This window comes from Gorilla gorilla, chromosome 3 (genome assembly GCF_029281585.2).
Source record: "Gorilla gorilla gorilla isolate KB3781 chromosome 3, NHGRI_mGorGor1-v2.1_pri, whole genome shotgun sequence".
In the NCBI taxonomy this organism is placed as follows: Eukaryota; Metazoa; Chordata; class Mammalia; order Primates; family Hominidae; genus Gorilla; species Gorilla gorilla.
Genome location: NC_073227.2, coordinates 107735735 through 107751775, shown reverse-complemented (window position 1 = coordinate 107751775; position 16041 = coordinate 107735735). Strand labels below are relative to the sequence as shown.

Below are 16041 nucleotides of genomic sequence, written 5' to 3'. Positions count from 1 at the left end.
TCCCAAAGTGCTGGGATTACAGGCGTGAGCCACTGTGCCCGGCCCAACAAAAACATTTTTAAACAGACATAACTAAACTACTCTCCTCACCACTATAAAATCCCTGCCATAATTGCACTGACAGTGAATAAAGAGTTACATAGCACTGGATAGTTCATGGGCAGTTCTGACACAGGTTTCACTTTTTTCTTGCTTTAATTCCATTGAGTGAGCAAAGAAATATCTGTGGTCTGTTTGGGAATAATTTCCAATTTCAATGATCCATACATTTTCTTAAGACTTCTAACCAATCTGCCATCTAACATGCAAATAAAAAGAATTAAATGATAAAAACCATGAAATTATAAAACCAGAGCTGCAATGCCCTTGGGACTCTAGAGATTCACCCTTTTAAAAAAATCACCAGGCGTGCCGGCTCATGCCTGTAATCCCAGCACTTTGAGAGGCCAAGGCAGAAGGATCACCTGAGCTCAGGAGTTCGAGACCAGACTGGACGATACAGTGAGAACTCTTCTCTGCTAAAAATTTAAAAGTTAGCCAGGCATGGTGGCACACACCTGTAGTCCCACCTGCTCAGGATGCTGAGGTGGGAGGATCACTTGAGCCCAGGAGATCAAGGCTGCAGTGAGCTATGATCACACCACTGCACTCCACCCTGGGTTAGAAAAGGAACATAAAGGGATGGGAAAAATGGGGAGATGATGGTCAAAGGGTACAAAATGAGTAAGTTCTAGAGATCTAATGCACAATGTGGTGACTACAGTTAATAATACTGTTCTTGTCCAGCCTGGACAATACAGTGAGACCCCATCTCTACTTAAAAAATAAAATAAAATTAGCCAAGTATGGTGGAACATGCCCATAGTCCTAGCTACTCAGGTGGCTGAGGCAGGAGAATCACCTGAGCCCAGGAGTTCAAGGTTGGAGCAAGCTGTGATCACATCACTGTACTCCAGCCTGGGTGACAGAGAGAGAGAGCACCAGTCTCAAAAATAGTAATAATACAGTATTGTATACTTGAAACTCACTGAGAGTGGATCTCAACTCTTCTCACTACACACACAAAAAAGGTAACCATGTAAGATTATTTTAAATGGCTTGATTGTGGTAATCACTTCACAATGTATATGTATGTCAAAATATCACATTGTACACCTTAAATATATATAGTTACTTCTCAATCATACATCAGTAAAGCTGGAAAATATAAAAGAAACATAAACATAAAATGTTAATCAATGCGGCACTTCTATGAATTTAGTGAGAGCCCCTTCTCTCTCATTCTCCCCCTCTCACTCCCCTTTATCCAACCCTTTTCTATTTTTTCACACTGGTTTACCATCATCCTGTTCTTAGTAACCTGGAGAATTTTCCGAAAAATATTTTCACAAGTCTAGCTATGTTGGAAAATAACCACAAAGGATGTTCTATTGATAACCCAAATAGAACACATGAAAACAAATACCATCAGCTGTTATTTCAAAACAAATATTACAGTACCAGCTGTTATTTCATAACACATAGCTGATGCTATTTGTTATTTCAAATCAAAACAGATTTAACTATTTGGAAGTATCCTCATAAAACCCCCAAAAGAATAAACAAATATGAACTGTTTATCTTTGGCAAGAATTCAAGCAAATGTGGAAACTGAGTTATAACACAGCTAAGCATAGATTGAAATTATTTTCAGGTGTCAAAAAGATACTTTACAAATAAAACCATTACCTTCTCTAAAAGTCTTATTCCCAGCTAACGCTGTCTTATTTGCTCACCTGATCTGAGGATCTGCCCACCTGGGTCCAGCCAAGACAGAGACTGCAGTGTATTCCACAGGGTTATAGTCTTGCCACTCAACAAGCCAGCCCACTTTCTCATTAGGAACCTGGCTTCGTTCAACTTTTGAACCTGGGTAAGGAGACGTCCGAGCCTTATTGTGAGAATTTTCTTTGGAACCATTAGAACCAGACATGACGTTGGTATTAAGATGAAACCAAGAAGATGAAAACGAGTTTCTGGGGGAGAAAAAGAAAAACATTTTACATAAATACCAAAAATATATTAATTAAAGAACCTAGGCCGGGTGCAATGGCTTACGCCTGTAATCCCAGCACTTTGTGAGGCCGAGGTGGGTGGATCACCTGAGGTTAGGGGTTCAAGACCAGCCTGACCAACATGGTGAAATGCCGTCTCTACTAAAAATACAAAATTAGTGGCGTATGCCTGTAATCCCAGCTACTTGGGAGGCTGAGGCAAGAGAATCACTTGAACCCAGAAGGCAGAGGTTGCCGTGAGACAACATCGCACCATTGCACTCCAACCTGGGCAACAGAAGTGAAAACTCCATCTCAAAAAAAAAGCAAAAAAAAAGAACCTAATTCAAAGACCCAAAAACATACTTTCCAATTTCAAAAACCTTTAAGAATCAGAAAATTCAAATATGATGCATATTAGTCTAAAGGTCCAACATCTATGAGAGATAATTTTCAAATATACATTTTTTTAACATATAGCTAAATCTTATTAGCTGGAACCCACTCACTGAATTTATTTTAGGCAAAAAAAAAAAAAAAAAAAAGGACACAAACTTACTTGTGTGTTATCTGTTGTGGAAGGGGAAGTTTGTTATGAAAACTCAAACCATAAAAACAAGTGTAGGCCAGGTGTGGTGGCTCATATCTGTAATCCCAGCACTTTGGGAGGCTAAGGAGGGCAGATCACTTGAGGTCAGGAGTTCGAGACCAGCCTGCTCAACATGGTGAAACCCTGTCTCTACTAAAAGATACAAAAATTAGCCAGGTGTGGTGAATCCCAGCTACTCGGGAGGCTGGGGCAGGAGAATTGCTTGAACCCGGGAGGTGGAGGTTGCAGTGAGCCGAGATTGTGGCACTGCACTCCAGCCTGGGTGACAGAGCGAGACTCCATCTCAAAAAATATATATATATAAAAGAAAACTGTTTAAAGTCTATGTAAAGGAATATATTTTTTAAAAATCACCTATAGTCTAACATACACATAAAACGTATGGCAAAAATGGTTCAAAGGAAAAACAGGAAAACAGAAATTATTGAAAAATTTTTTACACTGAAAATGAACTAATGTAATATAATTTGAAGGTAGACTGTGGTAAATATACAAATTGTAACCTTTAGAGCAAAATTTAAATAAAATATACAGGCATGAAATAACTGGATAGCATATGCAAAAGAAAAACCAACTAACCTTCACCCTAACCACACAGCATATAGAAAAATTTTTCATATCTCATCTTGCCTAAAAAGTTAAATGACTTATCATTATTCTTAAAATACGAATTCTTGATGTCCTTAAATTAGGACATCTAAAGTGGGAAAGGAGATTCTGAGGACATGGTAAAATTATGATAGCTCCTTTCCCCTGCTCTCACAATACCAGTCAATTTGCCCTTCTTAAGACAAATGATTGACGGGGCAAATATCCACTTGACCAAGGTTGTGGAATAAGTCAACAGCATGTGCCTCCTGATCTCATACAGTGAGAAGCATGCAACAGTCATTTGAGGTATTTCTCCCAAAAATATATGACATGAATCTGGACATTAGGAAACACAAGACAGACCCAGGTTAAGAGACATCTTACAGAATAAAGGTGTGTACTCTCTAAATTGGTAAGGTCATGAAAGATAGAGAAAGGTGCAGGAACTCTTCCAGATAGATTAAGACTAAAAAGACATGACAATTAGAAGCAATCAATGATCTTGGATGGGCTGATGACCATAAAGGAAAAAATAAACATTGCAGGATAGGTAGTAAAGTTTGGATGGGGTTGTATAAATAATTTTAAAAGGTGAATTTTTTTAAAGTATCTGTTTACTCCCAACAAAGAAAAACCCAGGACCAGATGGCTTTACTGATAAATTCTACCAAACATTTAAAGAAGAATCAACACCAATATTCCCTCAACTCTTCCAAAAACCTGAAGAGGAAGTAAACACTTCCAAACTCACTCTGAGGCCAGCATTATCCTGATACTAAAGCTTGACAAAGACACTATAAAAAAAACTACAAACCATTATCTTTGATTAATACTGATGTGAAAATCCTCAACAAAATAATAACAAACAGAATTCAACAGCACATGAAAAGGATTATATGCCATGACCAAGGGAGACATTCTTGGAATCCAATGATGGTTCCATATAACGAAAATCAATCAACATAATGTATCACATTAACAAAATTTAAAAAAAGAAAACACAATCTTCTTGATTGATGCAGAAAAATTATCTAACAAAATTCAGCACCCTTTCATGATTTAAGAATATTCAACAAACTAGGAATAGAAGGAAATTACCTCAACATAATAAAGGCCATATATGAAAAGCCCACAGCTAATGGTGTGAAGGTGAAAGACTGGAAGTTTTTCCTCTAAGATCAGGAACAAGACAAGGATGTTCACTTTAATCAATATAATACTGGAAGCTCAGCCAGAGCAATTAGGAAAGAAATAGAAGTTCTAGCCAGAACAATTAGGAAAGAAAAAAAAAGGAAAAGGTATCCACATTGGAAAGGAAGAAGTAAAACTGGTTGAGCATCCCTAATCCAAAAATCCAAAATCAGAAATTTTTTGAGTGCTGATATGATGCCACAAATAGAAAATTCCACACCTGGCTTCATGTGATGGGTCACAACCAAAACTGTTTCAGGCACAAGTTTAAAATACTGTATAAAAGTATCTCCAGGCTACCTGTTTAAAGTATATATAAAACATAAATGAATTTTGTGTTTAGACTTGAGTCCCATCTCCAAGACATCTCATTATGTGTATGTGAATATTCCAAAACCTGAAATCCAAACCGCTCTGGTCTCAAGCATTTTAAATAAGGGATACTCAACCTGTATTTACACATCGCATGATGTTTTATGTAGAAAACCCAAGATAATTCATGAAAAAACTGTTAGAACTAATAAATGAATTCAGCAAAGTTGCAAGGTATGAATCAACACACAAAAACGGTTACATTAAAAAACTAACAGGCTGGGTGCACTGGCTCATGCCTCTAATCTCAGCACTTTCGAAGGCAGAGGCTAGTGGATCACCTGAGGTCAGCAGTTCAAGACCAGCCCGGCCAACATGGCGAAACCCTGTCTCTACTAAAAATACAAAAATTAGCCGGGCATGGTGATGTGTGCCTGTAATCCCAGCTACTCGAGAAGCTGAGGCAGGAGAATCGCTTAAACCCCAGAGGCGGAGGTTGCAGTAAGCCGAGATCGAGGATCCATCTCAAAAACAAACAAACAAACAAAGCACTAATAATTAACAATCCAAAAGGAACATTAAGAAAATGCTACTTACAATAGCATAGAAAAGAATAAAATACTTAGGAATAAACTTAAGGAAGCAAAACTCTTATACACTGAACACTACAAACTATTGCTAAAAGAAATTAAAGACACCAATAAATAAAAAGACATCCTATGTTCATTGACTGGAAAAAAATATTAAGATGTCAATACTACTCAAAGTTATCCGCAGATTCAATGCAATCTCTGTCAAAATCCCAATGATGTTTTTCCAGAAAGAGAAAACTCTACCTTAAAATTCATATGGAATCTCAAGGAACCCCAAACAGCCAAGACAATCTTGAAAGAGAGAAACAAGTTCAAGGTCTCACACTTACTACACAGCTATAGTAATCACAACACTGAGATACTGGCATACAGAAAGACATATAGACTAGTGGAATAGAAGTAGAACCCAGAAATAAATCCTCACAATAATTTTTGACAAAGGTACCAAGACCATTTCAACAGGGAAAGGGCAGTCTTTTCAACAAATGGTGCTGGGAAAATTGGATATTCACATGCAAAAGTAGTATGAAGTTTGACCCTTACCTTTCACCATATAAAAACATTAATTAAAAGTCGGTCAAAGACCTAAACATAAGACCAAAAATGATCAAAATCTTAGAGGAACACATGCTGACAAAATTTCACGACACTGGATTTGGCGATGATTTTCTGGATATGACACCAAAAGTACAAGCAACGAGAAAAAATTGGTAAGCTGGACTACATATTACATCAAGATGAAAAACTTCTGGGTATCAAAAGACACAATCAAGAGTGAAAAAGCAACCCATGGAACAGGAGAAGATACTTGGTAATCACATGTCTGATAAGGGGTTAGTTATATCCAGAATATAGAAAGAACTCCTACACACAACAACAACAAAACAACCCAATTTAAAAATGGGCAAAGGACTCCAATAGACATTTCTCCAAAGAAGATATACAAATGGCCAATAAGCACATGGAAAGATGCTCAATATCACTAATTATTAGACAAAAGCAAGTCAAAACCACAATGAGATACTGCCTCAGACCCATTAGAATGACCACTATCAAAAAAACAATACAGAAAATAAGTATTGGCAAGGATGTGGAGAAATTTACTTGCAATAAAAAAAATGACATCAAACAATTTGTATTTCTGTAAGGCATTGCTGAAAAAAGATTCAGTAAAGTCCTATAATATGGTACTATTTTTATAAAGCAATGACATAAAAAATAAATAAGTACATTTCAGTGCATGTATATAATGTATTAGTTTTCTACTGAAGCCACAACAAATCACCACAAATTCAATGACTTAAGACAATAAAAATCCATTGTCTTACAGTTTTGTAGGTTAGAAGTCCAACACAGGTCTCACTCAGCTAAAGACAATTTATCCGCAGGGCTGCATTCCTCTCTGGAGGCTCAAGAGAAAAATCCATTTGCCATACTTTCCCAGCTTCTAGAGGGAATCCTCATTCCACCTGCATTCTGTGGCTCATGGCCCCCTTCCATCATCTTCAAAGCCAGCAACATAGAAATCTCTCTGACCATGTATTGTAATCATATCTTTGATCACGGCCAGGCCATTTTTTAAGGACTCTCAATTAAAACAGGCGCACCTTCCAGGATGCTCTCCCCATCTCAAAGTCCTTAACCTTAACCACCTCTGCACTCTCTTTTGCTATGTAAGGCAACATATACACAGGTTCCAGGTATCAGGATGTGGACATACTTGGGGGGCCATTATTCTGCTTACCACAACTGTCTATACTATTTATTATATAAGCATATATAGAAGGAGCCATATAATCAGGTTCTTAATATGGGCTAGGAAATAAGGTGCTGATGTGAAGAGAAGTAGAGGCAAAGAGGAAGAGGGAAAAGAAAGGAAGAAGAACGAAAAGGAAAGGGAGGGGGAAAGGGGAGTACAGGAGAGAAGAAAAAGGAGATGAGGGGGAAAGAAGAGACAGTGGCAAAGATGGGGAGGAAAAGGGGAGAGAGAAAAGGAGAAAAGGAAAGGGAGTTGCAAGAAAGGATAAGAAAAAAAAGAACAAGAAAGAAAAACAAATTTAAAAAGGATAAGAAATAAAACTGAAGAAAAAGGAGAAAAGGAAACAAGGAAAAAAAGAGAAGGAAAAAAGACTACCCAAATATACCAAATAAAGTGAGGTATGCCTGATCAAATTTATGCAATTAGGGCAAATTACATAATTATATATATATATAAAAAGAAACTTCTCAGTGGTGCACAGTGGCTCACGTCTGTAATCCCAACACTTTGGGAGGCTAAGGCAGGGGGACTGCTTGAAGCTAGGAGTTCAAGACCACCCTAGGTGAGACAGTGAGACCCTTATCTCTACAAAAAATTTTAAAAGTTAGCCAGGCATGGTGGCATGTGCCTGTAGTTGCCGCTACTCAGGAAGCTGAGGTGGGAGGATCTCCTGAGTCCAGGAGGTCAAGGCTGCAGTGAACCATGATCACGCCACTGCACTCCAGCCTGGGCAACATAGTGAGATCCTGACTCATTAAAAAAATAAGAAACTTTTTTAATTAAAATTCTTAACCTGACTTACAAGAACTGCTTACTAGACTTCCTCCTGGTCCCTCTTCAGTGTATATAGTGTAAACATGTACCTACCATTAGGTATCATACGCAAGTTTCACTGCCCTAAAGGCAGTGAATTTTATGTGTACAATTCCATAAGAGTTGATGCGTGTCATTATACATTTGTCCAAACCATAAAGTACAAGACCAAGAGTAAACCCTGATATAAACTACAGGACTTTGGGTGATGAAGCGTCAATGTAGGTTCAATTTTAACAAACATATGGCTCCGTGGCTCTGTGGGGATGTTGACAATGCGGGAGGCTATGCATGGGTGGAGGTAGGAGGTATACAGGATATCTTTTATCTTTAGCTCAATTTTGGTGTGAACCTAAAAACTGCTCTTAAAAAATGACTATTTTTTAAAGTCCTCTGTGCTACCCCAATTCATCCAACTCCCGATCTTTTTACTGTCTCCACAGTTGTGCCTTCAAGAATGCCATATAGTTGGAATCATACAGCCTTTCCTTCAGTTAATAATATGCATTTAAGATTCCTCCATGTCTTTTCATGGCTTGATAGCTCATTTCTTCTTAGCACTAAATAATATCCCATTGTCTGGATGTACCGCAGTTTATTTATCCATTTACCTACTGAAGAACATCTTGGTTGCTTCCAAGTTTTGGCAGTTATGAATAAAACTGCTATAAACATCTGTGTGCAGGTTTTTGTGTGGACATAAATTTTCAATTCATTTGGGTAAATACCAAAGAGTGTGATTGCTGAATTGTAAGTGTTGAGTTCTGTAAGAAACTGACAAACTGTCAGTTGGATTTTTAACTGGTTTCATTCTTTCCTATTCTTGTGTGTCTACAGTTTTATATACTGTTCAAGCTGTTCTCTTTCATCACATTTAAAGACTCTGAAACAATTGCTATTTCATTTTACACTCACTTTACATCTGCAAAGTATTGTAAAACACCCAAAAATGAGGGAAAACCTAACTAATAAAGAAGTTAATATCCCCAGACGGGCTGAAAACTAGTGTAACGTGAGCGAGTATTTGATTTGTGACTAACTTTACTAAAAGCAGTAGGTTCATTCACTTTCATATTATGATGACTTTCTTGCCTCAGCTGCCACAGTTTAGGAAACCTACACAATGAATATTCTGAAAATAGTCTCCCTCACTCACCTTAAACCCATACTCAATAAAAAATGAATACATATATGAAACACATTTATCAAAATTAGCAAACAGACTTCAGGTGTTTTAAAAAGCAAAATTTTAACATATGGAACCCTAATCTCTAATTGAACTCTATTACAAAATGAGTTATGTTTCATGGTTTGGGAGTAGGGCAAGAAAAAAGTTAAGGCCATTAATTAAATACCCAACAGGAAACACTAATCCTGTTCCACTCCATCCCACCCACGTACCAAAAATGTTTAAATAACTTAAGGCTCTTTGTTCCCTGATTTAGCAATAAAATGTTTATGGAATTCCACAAATCTACCTATTTGACCAGACAGATTTACACACTGGATTATTTACTTTTCTAAAACAAATTTAATTGTGCAAAAATTCAGGCTATACATCTTATCACATCAAGAAGTGCTAACACTGCTATCTATATATGCTATTTAAATGTGATACACTGTAAGGTACCAGAAAAAAGAATACTTGTAATACACACATATACAGCCTAGACCTTTGTATTGTATTATTGAACAAGTGCAAGAAATATATTTGGCCTAGCAAATGGGAACTAAGTAGCTGATAAAGTCCATTTACATGGCAAAAACCAATTCTTAAGACTGGCAAACTTTTAAAAATGCAATACTGACATGGTGCTTTGAAATAAAATCTGCAACAATCATTGTCATAATCACACCTAAATGTATATAGTGATTGCTATGTGCAAGACAGTGTTCTATGCTATGTGCAAGACAGTGTTCTAAGCACTGTAAATTAACTCACTTGATCCTCACAACTGAGTTCAAGTACTTTTTTTTTTTTAACTTTTTTTTTTTTGAGACAAGGCCTCACTCTGTTACCCAGGCTGGCACGCATTGGTACAATCATGGCTCACCGCAGTCTCGACCTCCCAGGCTCAAGCAATCCTCCTACCTTAGCCTCCTGAGTAGGTGGGACTACAGGCATGTGCTACCACACCTGGCTTTTTTTTTTTTTGGTTTAGTTTTTTGGTTTTTTTTTGGCAAGGGAGTGGTTTGGTAAATCAGGTAGGCTGAGCGACTCCCAATTTTGTTTATTTTTTGTCAAGATGGGGTCTCACTCTATGTTGCCCAGGCTGGTCCTGAACTCCTAGGCTCAAGCAATCTTCCTGCCTCGGACTTCCAAAGTGCTGAGATTACAGGTGGGAGCCTCCACACCAGGCCATATTATCCTTTTTCAATTTTTTTTTTTATAAATAAGAACATTAAGGCCAGGCGCAGTGGCTCACGCCTGTAATCCCAGCACTTTGGGAGGCTGAGGCAGGCAATCGCAAGGTCAGGAGTTCAAGAACAGCCTGGCCAACATAGTGAAACCCCGTCTCTACTAAAAATACAAAAAAATTAGCTAGGCATGGTGGCAGACGCCTGTAATCCTAGCTACTCAGGAGGCTGAGGCAGGAGAATCGCTTGAACCCTGGAGGCGCAAGTTGCAGAGAGCCAAGATTGCACCACTGCACACCAGCTGGGGCGACAGTGGGAGACTCTGTCTCAAAAAAAAAAAAAAAAAAAAAAAAGGAAATAAGAACATTAAGACCCAGAGAGGTAAATAAGTTTACCAAGGTCACACAACTGAGAGTAGAAATCAGGATCCAAACCTAGGCAAGCTGTCTTAGAATTCCAGGCTCTTAACACTATGTTTTACTATCTCTATTTCATTTTTAGTTCATTCATATGTTTTATGCATTCACAGGAATAAAACAATATTCTACACACGTCACCAGTAGATCCTTCTGGAAGATTTGTATGTTGTGGTATGTAAAAGCATTCACTACATCTTTGTAATATACTACCTTTTTTCTATAAAATGTACATTTGATGACTGGGAGCAGTGTCTCACACCTACAATCCCAGAACTTTAGGAGGCCAAGGCAGGAGGATCACTTGAGCCCAATAGTTTGAGACCAGCCTGGGCAACATAGGGAGACCCATCTCTACAAACAATAAATAAATTTTTAATTAGCCAGGCCTGGTAGTGCACACCGGTAGTACCAGATACTCAGGATGCTGAGCTGGGACAATCACTGAGCCCAGGAGGTTGAGACTGCAGTGAGTCATGATCACACCACTGCACTCCAGCCTAGGTGACAGAGCAAGAAAAAAAGAAAATGAACATTGGAAACCTTCTAGTAATCACAAAAACTAAGTGCAAAACTGTCACTTTCTGGGTTTTTCCAAATTATCAAAGACTGGTAAAATTCTTTTTTTTTTTTTTTTTTTTAAAGAGACAGGGTCTTGGCCAGGCGTGGGGGCTCACACCTGTAATCACCAGCACTTTGAGAGGCCAAGGCAGACAGATTGCCTGAGGTCAGGAGTTCGAAACCAGCCTGGCCAACACGGTGAAACCCTGTCTCTACTAAAAATATAAAACTTAGCCAGGCATGGTGATGGGTGCCTGTAATCCTAGCTACTAGGGAGGCTGGGGCAGGAGAATCACTAGAACCTGGGAGGCGGAGGTTGCAATGAGCCAAGATCACGCCACTGCACTCCAGCCTTGGCAACGAGAGCAAGACTCCATCTCAAAAAAAAAAAAAAAAAAAAAAAAAAGGAAAAGAACACTAGGGACAGGGTCTTGCTGTGCCACTCAGGCTGGAATGCAGTGATGCGATCATAGCTCACCACAGCCTCAAACTCAACTCCTGAGCTCAAGCAATCCTACTGATCACTTAGCAGTCTCTGAGCCTACTCTGATCCTACTGATAGTGAGGACTACACATGCATGCCACCAGGCCCGGTTTTTTTTTTTAGAGACAAGGGTCTTGCTAAATTGCCTAGACTGGTCTCAAACTCCTGGCCTCACACAATCCTCCTGCCTCAGCCTCCCAAAGCACTGGGATTACAGGTGTTAGCCACTGTGCCTGGCCATAAAATTCTTTTTTTGTTTTTCTTGAGACATTGTATCACTCTGTCACCCAGAATGGAATGCAGTGGCATGATCTCAGCTCACTGCAACCTCCACCTCCCCGGTTCAAGCTATTCTGCCACATTAGTTACCAGGTACTTGGCACATTTGTTAACTGTTGGCTTTTTCTTTCAAGTCAGTACAGTCTCTGGCTCTGGATATACCTGCCTCATGTAGGGTTCCCAGAGTTACAAAAACGAAGAATAACTGCCAAGCAACTTTACATTGTTCTGCTGGCATCTAACAAAAAGAGCATTAGAGATTTCCAGAGAGCACAAACGTGTATTCCTTCCTTCCTCAAATCCCACTAAAAGAAGATAAAGATAGATAAAGGGAAATAAAATCCATACCAGGAGAAGGAATAAATGCCACCAGTGAATGACAGATGGTAACCAACTTCAGGAAAATGAAAACTAGTAGGAATATTGACCTACAAACCAGAGTAGGACAAAGTAAAATAAGAATATGCACCAAGGCCGGGCGCGGTGGCTCACGCCTGTAATCCCAGCACTTTGGGAGGCCGAGACGGGAGGATCACGAGGTCAAGAGTTCAAGACCAGATCAGCCTAACCAAGATGGTGAAACCCTGTCTCTACTAAAAATACAAAAAAATTAGCCAGGCGTGCGCGCGCCAGTAATCTCAGCTACTCAAGAGGCTGAGGCAGAAGAATCGCTTGAACCCAGGAGGCGGAAGTTGCAGTGAGCCGAGATCGCGCCACTGCGCTCCAGCCTGGGTGACAGAGCGAAACTCCTTCTCAAAAAAAAAAAAAAAAAAAAAAAAAAAAAAAAAAAACACCAAAAGGTTAGGGAGAAATGCTATACCTACAAGCTGAGCCGAGCTAGAGGTTACAAGCTTGAAGTCAGTGGGCCCAAGGATCATAAACTGGCAGCGCGACAATAACCATGGAAATCACTCAGTCCTCCTCCCTCCCCAATCTCCAAGCAAAAAGTCCAAAATAGTTATGTTTGTCTCCAAGATAAAATCAAAAGTTTTTTAGAAATGAAGGGGTAGGACCCCTACTGTGAATACTGGTGTTAAGAGTACACCAGTACACCAGTAAGCAGAAACTTAGGCTTAATAATTTTACAGTTCACACTGAGGAAATAAACAGCTATACTCAGCAGAGAAGTTGCTCCACCACTACTGCAAAGCCTGAAGCAAAAGGCAGGTTCCCAGTCTACCCATCTGGTACCTGCTCACATGCCCTCAACTGAAACCTTCCTATCTAGGCAACCTGGTACAGAGCCAAAAGTCAATTAGCGACCCATGTACTGAAAACAAGACCTATTACTCATATTAATCAAAATATAGACAGATAACCAGTACCCATCACATGTTCGAGAAAAAGCAACAGAAGGAAACAGGACCAAAAAGACACAGAACAATTGACCAACAGTAAGTAAATTATTTAGGAAATAGATTTTTCTAATTATCATCTTTGTAGATTCAAGACTTTTAATATCTATAAAATAAGAAAAGGCTGCTGCACCTAGGACCCTGTGTTTACTAACTCAAAGAATAAAAACTGGAGAAGGGAAGAACAGAAGGAGGCAGTGCAAGACACCATAAATCCCTAAATTTATCCACAATAGACAAATTATAAAAAAAAAGGAGGTAGATAGTAAATATAATATATTGTCCACCCTGGAAAGGGGACAGGAGGAATAGTGATTTTACTTTTCATTTTACATTTTCAAGTTGTTTTAACTACGTACATGTATTAATACTAATAATAATGTTTTAAGTATTAACCATAAAAAAATGGCACGGGACACCACCACCCCAAACAATTGCTATTTAAACTCTCTCGTGATACTAACAATGATTTACGGAGGATGGCAAATTTCAAAATCAGAGGTCAAGAAGGGTCCCTGCCACTCGTTTTCCTCAAAAGGCAGATAAAACATTTTAGAGCCTTTTTGAAAACTTGTATATAACTATAAAAACCCGGGAGGCAAAGCAAAGCCTACAGAATACGCCAGAAAAAAAAGCTGCTTCCCACCCCCAACTCAAGGTCTAGGGCAAAGGAGCCGGTAGTAGGAGGGTGGAATACCTGAACGCCGGGATGCCGCGGCAGCCCGAGGACCTGATAGTCACAGAGGCCAAAGCCAGAGACAGAGACACCGCGGCTAAAGCCTTTCCCACGAGGCGTCCGGCCATTAGCGCCCCGAGGGCGGCTTTGCGATGCTAGGTCGCTCTTAGTTGGTGCCTCCGCCTCCCCACACCCCACAGCTCCGAGTCCCGGCCGCGGGTATCTGATGGGCACTAGGACCTGTCTGCCGTTGGATTCCCGAACGGGAGTAGCTGTGCCTATCTATAAATCACAGATCAAGAGCCCTCCCACGATAAGAGTCCACCGCTTTCCCCAGTGCATCGAGAAAAATCCAGACCAGCACGTGACGCCGAAGCCCCCAGCGCCAGCTGCCTAGGGGAACCACCGCCACGAACCTCGTAACTTTCTCTCTGCGTAATGGCGCTTTACGGCCGCGCCGCAAAGCAAAGGTCGTGCGTTGCCGGCTTGGTAGCGCCTTCCTTCTCCGACTTCCCAGACTTCCCAGTCTGCGCAGGCTTACTTGGGGACGCAGGGAACTACCAAGAAAGTGTCAGAGGAAAGGAAACGTGAAACAGACGAGGAACTGGAACGGGAATAAGTGGGAAAGAAGCCAAGGGGTTTGAGAGAGACTTGCTGCCCTGGGTTTTTGGTTTTTGTTTTTTGAGACAAGAGTCTGGCTCTGTCGCCCAGGCTGCAGTGCAGGGGCGCGATTTCAGCTCATTGCCGCCTCAACCTCCTGGGCTTAAGCGAGTCTCTTGTCTCAGCCCCCGACGTAGCTGGGACTACAGGCACACACCGCCATACCTGGCTAATTTTTGTATGTTTTGTAGCGACAGATTTTTGCCATGTTGCCCAGGCTGGTCTCCAACTCTCAAGCTCAAATAATCCAACTGTTTGGGCCTCCCAAAGTGCTGAGGTTACAGGCCTCAGCCAACGCGCCTGGCCCTGCTCTGGTTTTTTTAGGGAGTAAGTTGTTGCGGAAGGACGCAGGTCTTAGCCATATTTTGAATAATACTTGGTTATGGGAATGAAACCGCCTTTGCAAAATTATGACTGATTTGGGAGGCCGAGGCAGGATCACTTGCGGTCAGGAGTTCAAGACCAGCCTGGCCAACGTGGTGAAACCTCGTCTCTACTAAAAATACAAAAATTAGCTGGGCATGGTGGTAAACGCGCCTGTAGTCCCAGCGGCTCAGGAGGATGAAGCAGGAGAATCGCTTGAACCCAGGAGGTGGAGGTTGCAGTGAGCCGACGTCGCACCACTGCACTCCACCCTGGGCGACAAGAGTGAAACTACCTATCAAAAAAAAAAAAAAAAACCTCTGCTCCCTGAATGCTCAGGGAGACTGATTTGAGTACTAATAAAACTCCGGTCTCCCACACAGCTGGCTCTGCATGAATTACTCTTTCTCTATTGCAATTCCCCTGTCTTGATGAATCAGCTCTGTCTAGGAAGCGGGAAAGGTGAACCCCTTGGGCGGTTACAGCAAGAGGAGATAGTCCAGAGACTCAGCCCTCGTATCTTGAAGCGTTTCTTGGTTTTTTGTTTTTGTTTTCTTAACCAAGTTGTCTGCTCCAATTGCTGGATTTCATTCACAAGGCTTTGCTAGGACCAGTTGTGGCCCTTGGAAACTCGTGGAGGAGGAAAGCTGTGAAAATAGGCACACATGCTGGAAGAGGAACAGAGGGCAACACACATAATACTGGATAATAAACTTGAGAGGCAAAAATTAAACAAACCGACAAAGTTGGAAACCCAGACTGTCCAAAGCAGCTTGTAATCAGGCTTACCTCATTTATATTAGCTTATTGATGTGGCAACTATTTGACTTTTACTTACATGATCCGCTGTTTCTGTGGTGTGTTTCCAATACACCGACGTTACAAAACTTTGACCATCTTAAAAGCCAGATTAATCAAATTTTAACAACCGTTGTTCTGAAAACTGCAGAACTCTTGACAGGTATTGACTGTTCAAACTACACTGTC

General features: G+C 40.3%; 1 protein-coding gene across 5 annotated transcripts in view; it reads right to left on the bottom strand.

Moving 5' to 3' along the window:
* Positions 1-14549, bottom strand: part of NUDT9 (nudix hydrolase 9) — a 35835-nt gene extending 21286 nt beyond the window's left edge. For 2 of the 5 annotated variants that reach the window (XM_055384620.2, XM_063705416.1), the window contains exons 1-2: positions 14053-14492; positions 1776-2015 (exon numbers count right to left, since the gene is read on the bottom strand). In XM_055384620.2, the coding sequence (XP_055240595.1) occupies positions 1776-2015; positions 14053-14159 (347 nt within the window). In that variant the 5' untranslated portion in view covers positions 14160-14492. Of the gene's footprint in view, positions 1-1775; positions 2016-14052 lie in introns of all 5 variants that reach the window. The other 3 variants (XM_019025233.3, XM_019025231.4, XM_019025232.3) reach the window with 3 other exon arrangements.
* Between the last annotated feature and the right edge of the window lie 1492 nt (positions 14550-16041).